The 9,222-nt window shown below is 38.6% G+C and overlaps 1 protein-coding gene across 1 annotated transcript; it reads left to right on the top strand.

Moving 5' to 3' along the window:
* Nucleotides 1-1,275: 1,275 nt before the first annotated feature.
* Nucleotides 1,276-8,982, top strand: LOC106586121 (twist-related protein 2). The gene is made up of 2 exons (XM_014173002.2): nt 1,276-2,035; nt 4,683-8,982. The coding sequence occupies exon 1, from the start codon at nt 1,516-1,518 to the stop codon at nt 2,002-2,004; it is 489 nt and encodes a 162-aa protein (XP_014028477.1). The 5' UTR covers nt 1,276-1,515; the 3' UTR covers nt 2,005-2,035; nt 4,683-8,982.
* The last annotated feature ends 240 nt before the right edge of the window (nt 8,983-9,222 follow it).

The following is a 9,222-nucleotide window of genomic DNA, read 5'->3' as shown; positions in this document are numbered from 1 at the left end:
CTGTAAAACGCATTTTCAAGTGTTGTTTATAAAGTTAATTTTAAACAGATATCGAGGTACAGTATTTGAGTTCATAGAATTTATAAGAATAAAATTGCACAAAATAAAATCTTCCATCTGGGTGAATTTTCTCACTTGTTATTTATTACATTCCTTCACATATTCTTCCAAGGAATTTAACCCATGCCAGTATTTAACTATGAGGAAGGATTTCCATTAATTATATCTAAATACTACAGATCATTTTAGATAAAGGTAAAACACATACACAGTGGGATTTTACTCCAATGTTAAATGTAGACGTCAGCTGACTCGGAAAAACGGAGCATTTTGGCCGCAGGCAATTCGAGAAATCACACACTGTTGGAGAATGGGGCCGTTAATACGAGCCAACTGCGCACTGTTATGTGTAGAAAACATGACATCACACATCAGGAGGTGGAACTTTGACAAAACGCATGCTGGAGGCATCCAGAGAAACATGAGAACTTTTCGGTTAGTTTAAGCTTTCTTCCTGTTTGACTTCCACATTATGAAAACTGGGAAAGCATACCGACATTTGATTAGATTAGGGAACAAGAGTATATATATATCCCCCTGTCTGCATAGGGTAGGTATTTTTTATGTATTACAATACGGTATGTTAAAACTACGCTCACTAACAAAATGTTTACTGAATTTATAGACTAGAATAAAATAGGAATTTCATTTTATAAATGCACAGTAGGCTATTAGGCCTACTAAGACGCATAGTAGAGAGACCGCAACTATATAGATTTTTCAGATTACATATAGGCCCAGCCTATTTATATTTTGGTTATTACATTGGCTTATATTTATCATGTATTATATTCATCATGAAGATGTCGCTATTGTACTAAAATAGTCAATACGGGATTAAATGGGTATTGTTTATGATTATCAAATTATAAAACAACACACTTCATAATATGAATCATGCATTTATTAAAGGCCTAATAATCATGCTATATTTGTTGATTTTTTTTAAAGGGTCTATTAGTTATTGTCTATTTCATACCAATTATGGAAGAGGTAGGCTAGAACATGAATTATTACAAATAATAATAATAGGTCTTATTGTTACTTTTGTCATTCATATTTGATTGTTTTGACATGATTCTGTTCTGAGGTCCTGGGCTGCTATAATATAGCTATGGAGTGTAACATAAGACTGGTCCCTCCTGTTTATTAGCTGGCCAATCAGAGCCCGATACTGCCTCCCTCTTCACTAGACAACTATTTAGCATCTGAAACTGGGATAAAGTTTCCCCCTAAAAAATTGGGGAAAAACTTCCTGCGAGAGAAGGACTATCTCAAGCGTAGGTTTGAAAGTATCCTACTCCCAAAACGGTGAGAAAATAATATTCTTAGAGTAAGACATTCTTTAAAACTTCTTTCTGTAGGTGTCGGCATATTCTGATATATTTTGTAACCACAGTTTCAAAAGTGGAGACCGTTTTTTCTTTGCTATCCTTGCATTTCTTTTAACGAGAAATGGAAGAGGGCTCAAGTTCTCCCGTCTCCCCAATGGATAGCCTACTGACCAGTGAGGATGAGTTGGACAGGCAACAGAAAAGATTTGGAAGGAAGAGGAGACACAGTAAAAAGTCGAGCGAGGACAGCTGTCCGGGTAACGTGAAACCGGGCAAAAAACCGAGTCCGAGCAGCAGCACTCAGTCCTACGAGGAGTTGCAGAACCAGCGGTGCCTGGCCAACGTCAGGGAGAGGCAAAGGACACAGTCGCTCAACGAAGCCTTCTCGTCTTTACGCAAAATCATCCCCACGCTACCCTCGGATAAACTGAGCAAGATCCAGACACTAAAACTGGCCTCCAGATACATAGACTTCCTCTATCAGGTGCTACAAAGCGACGAGATGGACAACAAGATGTCGAGCTGCAGCTATGTTGCGCACGAGAGACTCAGTTACGCTTTCTCCGTGTGGCGGATGGAGGGCGCGTGGTCAATGTCTGCATCTCATTAGCATCCAAAGCCCTTCACTCAATGCCAAAGCGGTAGGTGGTACTATATCAGCGTTACCTCTCATGCGAAAACAAGAAAGAAAACATTTTGCTAGTCCGAAATTATTGTTATTAGTAGTAGGCTATTATGCATAAAGGCCGTGAACATAAGAGTAGGGCATCTTAGGGCAAACATAAGAACCTGACATAGTTTGTAGGTTGTTAATGATCCTGAAAAAATATGTTGAGGCTTTAGTGAAAAGTCAGCGTCAGGTCAACTATTGCACAAATGATCTGAAAGCGAAACAATTTCCCCTTTACTAGAGTGAATTAGGAATGAAATAAGTGTAGCTTATCCAATTACTCAGTTAATGTTCATGATAGTCATCTGGGTAGCCTTATACAAATAACATTCTTTAACATCCATGTCATGGCATCTGCAACTTGCAAACATTTCACCAGTACGCGCGCACTTGGGGTCTGGCGCGCAGAAGCGCATGTGGATGACCTGAGCACGAGCCAGGTTAATACACAGTTAGACAAGTTCTCCATCAGCATTGCCTGACAACACCACTGCTAAGTGAGAAGAAGAAAATAGCCCTTCTGAAATGTTAGTGAGGGTCGTTGAACACTTAATTTACAATGAGAATATGGATGCTGTTTGATTATAGACATGGGAAGTTGGTGTTCTGAATGTAGCCAAAATAATGTTTTTGGAACATGTTTTATTTGCCAAACACTGAGGTAGCAACCAAAGACGACTATAAAATATGCTTCACTGACACTGGGGGGAGTGAAATGGTTGAAACGTCAGGGTTGTTTCTTGCTGTGAGTGGCATGACAGGTCGAAAACACAATAAACTCTGCAGTCAAATGTCAGTCAAGCATTTAATCCTTGTCCGTTTTTAACGACTTTTTAAGATGCGAGGCCTCTGAGGCCTATGGCAGATAGAGGGGTAGGCCGCATCAAAACGCAGCAGCCTTGAACAGCCTACCACCAACCACGGGTAATTCACATTCACAATGGAGCGCTTTCCTGTATGGAGACGGCAGGAATAGCAACGCTCGACTTGGGCCGGAGAGTTCAAACCAGCGTTGTATTAAAGATGCGAGAGCATTGGGCATAGTGGGTATACTGGCGGCAAGTCAAAAATGGATACGGTCTTTTGAGAGTTTCTACTCCCCTTATCGCTGCACAGCGTTACCCAACCACTGTGCGTCTTTGAGCTGTGAAGCAAGCCATTGAAACTCATTTATGCATGCTACAAAACCATCTGATAGTGCATTTGTTTTCTTGTCTAGTGCCATTGGCTTAGGCCTAATTTAATTGTAGTAGCCTAGTCTAATTCTAATGTACAGTTTTGTACAGTGGAGAGCCTTGCAATTTGCATAGGCCAATATGTTAAAACAAATGTAGGCTGCTACAAAACAAATAGAGGAAAATTCTTAATATGCCTACATCTTTTTAACATATTAGCTATACGTCTTTTTAACAGATTAGCTACCGGCCAAAATAGTATTTATGCTCTGAATAGTAGCCCACCAATTGTAAGTAGGTTATTGATGTCTTGGAACAGAAGTTAAACATTTATTCCGTGAAAGAAACATTTACAGTTAAATAAAGCCTGATTTTGGTTTGTTTAGTTCCCATGGACTGGTACCATGAAGTTTACACACCGCCCACTCGTATAAAACAGATCTTCTGTAAAGAGGACAAATAAACTACACTATGGTGATTTGCGCACTGTACATTTAAAGGTGGCCTTTCTCGAACTAAACCTGACGTCTTTTCCGTATCCAATTCTGCTGTTTTGGGTTTCATTAGTCTGTGTGGAATGGCAAAGAAAAGTAAGTGAGAAAGCTCGTCTTAAAATGTATTTGTTATCGTTAAACGACATTATAAAATAAATATCGACAATGTATGCGGCTGAAATCATGAGGCCTATATTAGTCTACTCGTAATTATACTAGTGACACGTGCATTGTGCTATTTGATCATGTAATCAGCATTGCTGGTTTTTCTTCAACTAAATCAAACAAATCCAAATGTATTTAACCCCAAAATATCTGAATATCAAATTGTAGTCTACTAATATTTACTAAACGAATTCAAGAAACAAAACGGCCATCTAAAATCGAATAGGCCTACAAACATAATTGCTGCATTTAAGCTTTGCCTCGTAAATCACAGCAAGGAACTGTAATCTTAGTAGTAGACTACTATGAATTTAGAAATGTGCATTTACATAGGCTACATTATGAATAATATTACTGCATAAATATTTCAATATTCACTCATCCATATAAATGAAAACATCCTAAAACTGACAGGTGCTCATATCCCTTAAGTCTGTTTGGCCTGCTCATATATTTTCCAGTGATGCAATTACATAGGCCACTGTGGTTTATGCATCACATTTAAAATGAAATCCCTTTCCGTTGTTGACATATGGTTTCACTCAGGGCCAAATCATTAATTGATGACTTCCCATGCCAGTGATCGTGTGCCACCCTTAAGGCCAATAGGCAACGCACTGTGTCATGGCTAGCCTATACACTCTCTTTCAGGAATTAAGTGCAATAAAGCTATGCATGTAATGCATTAGTAATAATCCTGTTGCTTGATAACGTATATGCATTGCAATCTGTAATATTGGTAATTGGCGCTAACATTTTGACGTTTTCTTTCTTCCCCTGATAGACTGTTTACTTCTACAAAGTATGAAGACACCAAAGGATCTATTTGAAGAACCCACGAACCTCAGAAACATGGCCAAGAGGTATAATGTGGCGCACAACTCTCCTGGAGTGCTTTGAGTGCAATTACCTAACACTTGGAACAGTGTGAGAAGGAGTGAAGATAACCCTGAAAAGTTACATACTCAGACAGTGTTGTAAGACTCTTCTCGTGTCTACTGCTGGCGCATTATCACGTTGTTTTAATGTCGGAATGGTGATGATAGTAGGAAAAAACATATTTTATCTTTTTGGGGAAATTATATTTCGTTCTGTTTGTAAAATCTCAAAATAGAAGTATATATAAATGTTTCGAATTGTACATAGGCCTACCTGTATGTATATTCAGCTTGTAAAGGGACCAATGCAATTTAGAATACGTTCTTGAAGTACGCTGCATGGATTTTTCCAGATTTGACTTATAAGCAAGTCTTTCAACTCTGTCCAATGTACATTTTTTTTAAACTTATTTATTAAAACACGTATTTTTGAACAATGTAGTTGAGCCTTTTGATGTATGTTTCCATAGAATACCATAGCATACCCATTTCAGACAGAATATGTGGTATATTATGCAACCTGTAAAAAATATATATAAGGCAATGTTTATATGACTCCCTTTCAAACAGCCCCTTATTTACCACTTTTTTGTATGGTATATCCCTTTTATACATAGCAGTGGGTAACTGGCAAATTGGTAGGGGAGAAGGGTGGGTGGGTGTTGTTTATCCATGCAGGCTTTTTGCATTTCAAATCAGGGAGGTATTAAACAATGGAAGTGTTAATGAATTTCCCTGCAAAAAAAGTATAGAATCGTTCACACAGACCTGATACCTGGTATTTTGGTTACAGGGTCAGTGAAAATGCAGGAATCAATTAGGTGTTTTTGTATCCCTACCCATTTCAGATATACAAAAAAAAACTGGTATAAAAACGCAGGCATGGGTAAAATAGTGGGATTTCGGTCTGCATGAAAAGGTTTTAATAATATAGGCTATATCCCCTCTATTTCGATGTAAATAATTCCAGTATGTCACACAGTAAAGGAATAATCTAAGATTAAATAAACTGATGAAAAACCATAGGCCTACCTTTTTTTCCCATTGGTCTTTTTCCATTTTGTTTGAGCTTTAATTTAGAAAATAATTGCATAATGAATATGTTATTCGCTGACAGTGTGTATGTACGTGTCTCTTCCACGTTTTCTCCAGATAATCTCATAGACTAGGCAAAAACAAACACCCCTTTCACTGCTTATTGTAAGATTTTATTTAGGTTTTCTTTCCCCGCTCTTGTTGTGGAAAGAAATCACCAGCTAAAAGCCGTCATAAAACCGCAGGGCTTCATTAACAGTGGGGGAAATTCGAGCCAGTTTCAAACCAAAGGCATGTAAAAGGGTTATCCGCCTTAATAACAACGTAATAATTTAAATAGTGATGCCTTGAGGGGAATTCTTTAATGAGCAAGGGACCCCGAACAACCGCAGATATAACGACAATAACTATCGCCCAGCTTTTAACTACCGGGGCTAGTTAACTTTTCCTTTCAATCTAACCCCCACACCATCAAAGCATGACATTTTCGCATTACATTTTTCCAGACTTGGTGAAGATATAAATCCCCCCAAAAAGTGAAAGGACCTTATTGTCAAATATGAACACAATGCGCACACATTGGGGTCAGTCACTGTTGAGGGTTTTAGCATTCACTCCATTTTGAGAAACTGTTGTTATAATGTGGCTGCTGTTAATGTGTTGACTATTTTTGACTTGCTTGCCATTTGTGAGTATGTAGGCCTATGGTCCTTTTGAGAAAGGTGACTTCTAAAAACGTTCAATTTCCCTGCAAGCGTCTTTAGCAGATATCATGAAAAATACTTGGAAAATAGAAAACTCACCTATTGTGGTTAATGATGTTTAGGCATGTGTAAGACGAATTCCTATTTTGAAGGCTAGAAGCCTGACTGCAAGCTACTGGCAGAAACATGCTCCAAAAACCTGGATAAACTTTATTAAGATGAGTGTTCAAATCCTTGTGGAGGAAATCTGGCTGCGTGTTTGAAGTGGAAGCACCTGCGATGGACTGTAATATATATCATCCAGTGGTGATGCTCTTGGAGGCTGCAGTAGGCTAGCCTATAGTCTACTCAAATAGGAAGCTGTGGCGTGAAGTCACATAGGCCTAGGCTATTCCCCATACTCGCACCTGCACAATATCCAATAGCCCTAGGCCCACATTCATTGCACGCACCTGTTCTGATTAATTAAAGCACCAGTAAGAAAGAAGCTTTTTACAATTTTTAACATGTATTTTATCAAAATGTATATTTATCAAAATGTAAATTAACAATAGCACAGATGTTTAGCCTTCTTCTAAATAATGTTTTCTATCTTACCAAAAAGGGGTGCAACTTTCACTGGGGACAGGGGGGACATGACCCCACATTCTGAAATGGCATTTTTGCTTTTTCATTACTCTGTGATACAAAACTAGCTACATGTCATGCAGCATATGGAAATGTTTTGTAGCCTTTGTTTTGTCTCATTTCAACAGAAGTACATTTGATGATGTACCATTGCACCATTAGCTAGCTCACTAACTTTAGCTATTATTTTTGCCTCAATCACACTAGAGCTAAATCAAACGATGAAACCAGCAGCCAAACAATTGAAAATCGATATTCGGATGTTTTTTTTTCAGCGCAATGTGAGTTTTCATTAGTCAGTAAAGCAATGCAACGTTATTGATCTGTCAGTTTCCCTAGCCAACTTCCCTCCCTACTTTTCACACTGACATGGTATAAACAGCTCAACAGGCTTCACTGTCATGGGGCACAGTCAGTACACAACAATATGCTCATTATGTCTTAGCAGGATCAGATGGTGACAGGTGTCCCTCCATGGTCAGACAGCCAGGGAAGACCAGTCTCCAGAGCTCAGGTGAACTTTTAAGAATATCATAACAATCAGTGAATGGACACAAAGTTCCATCTTGAGTTGATGGGTAGGCTACAGTCTGGGATCTGGGAATAATGGTAATTCAAATTGTTGAACCATTGATTCTATTCATGGTTAATATAATGTATAAATGTACACCAATGTAATTCATTGTCATGCCTCATCAGTGGCAGGCAGCCAGGGAAGACCGGTCTGTGATGGAGCTTAGGTGAATTTTTGCAGAAACAACACTATTTTCTCTGTGCAGCAAACAGTGGACAAGCAAGAAGCTTCAAAGATTGAAACTATTTTAAGGCAGTCTGACAAAACTCGAAAGTACATTTCCAAACTGTCTTTTCCCGATGACACAAAACATGTAAAGCTAAAATTTGAGGAAGACATGGGAGACACTATTGATGATGATGAATGGATACAGATGTGTTTGAATGCCCAGTCATGTTCATATAATCTCAGACATAAATTACTGCAGTTTTAAGACCATCCATAGATAGTACTATATGCCAGTGAAACTGAATATCATCCACACAGAAATGTAATGTATCTGCTGGAGGAGTAAAACACAAGGTGACATATTTGCATATGGTATGGTCTTTTGAAGGCTGGCTGAATTCTACCAAAGAGTATGTTGTTTTATCTCAGCATGTCTACAGATTCTCCCTTCTCCCTGTTTGCTTGGAAATGTTGATACTGGAGACTGTTATCAGAAGAAAGTGTGTAACCTAGCATTTACAGTGGCAAAGAAATGCATTGCCATTAATTGGAAGGTTGGTTATCCTCCCACAATGGGTGGAAGAAATGTCTATGTTATGTATCACTAGATTTGATTTATTACAAGAATAAGGGTATACTGTGCAACTTTCATAAGGTCTGAATGCTTTATATGGAATGCAGTACGACAAAATGAGTCTGTATTGAAAACATGCCCATGTCAGGGGAGATAACTATTTAGGCAATCCCTGGCTGCTGGGCTGCTCAGTCCTGGCCCTGGGTTTCTGAAATACGCTGGTTATCACTCTGGCCTTGGCCTAACACCTGAAACCAATAATGAATGTTTCACTAAGATCCTAAAGATGAGTGGGGTGTGTTGGGTTGGGCTGCTGCAGGGCCATGGACCACTAGGGGCAGGACGGGATGACCCAGCTATGTTGTGTGCAAGTAAAAAGAGCTCTACAGTACTATTAGGCCTATGATACGAATTATATGGAGGATGTACTGTTTCTGTGTGTTAATGTGTAGGTGTATGTGTGTTTTTGTAAAACTTTTGTTTTCCAAACCATTCCTTGAGAAATAAAAAAAGATGGGAAGGAAGTTGAGAGAGTTGAGTTATTGACTAGACTCGTGGGGGTCGGGCGTGCAGGCGGCTCAGTCTGGCTAGGCGGTCTGGCTGAAATTTAATATAAAGGATGTCTTAATAAAGACAATCAAGTCTTTGTACTTTATTTGTAGGAGTTGTTCATTTGTTAGGCTGTTGGTTAAATGTGCAACACAATATTGATTATTGAATTATCATTGATCTAGTTCAGTCTTATTAATAACTTAAATATATTT

The sequence above is a fragment of the Salmo salar genome, chromosome ssa25 (genome assembly GCF_905237065.1).
Source record: "Salmo salar chromosome ssa25, Ssal_v3.1, whole genome shotgun sequence".
NCBI classification, from domain to species: domain Eukaryota; kingdom Metazoa; phylum Chordata; class Actinopteri; order Salmoniformes; family Salmonidae; genus Salmo; species Salmo salar.
This window is presented reverse-complemented; position numbering and strand designations above follow the sequence as displayed.

Excerpts from the sequence above, each read along its gene's own strand:
- LOC106586121 (XM_014173002.2), top strand. The coding sequence starts at position 1,516 with ATGGAAGAGGGCTCAAGTTCTCCCGTCTCCCCAATGGATAGCCTACTG.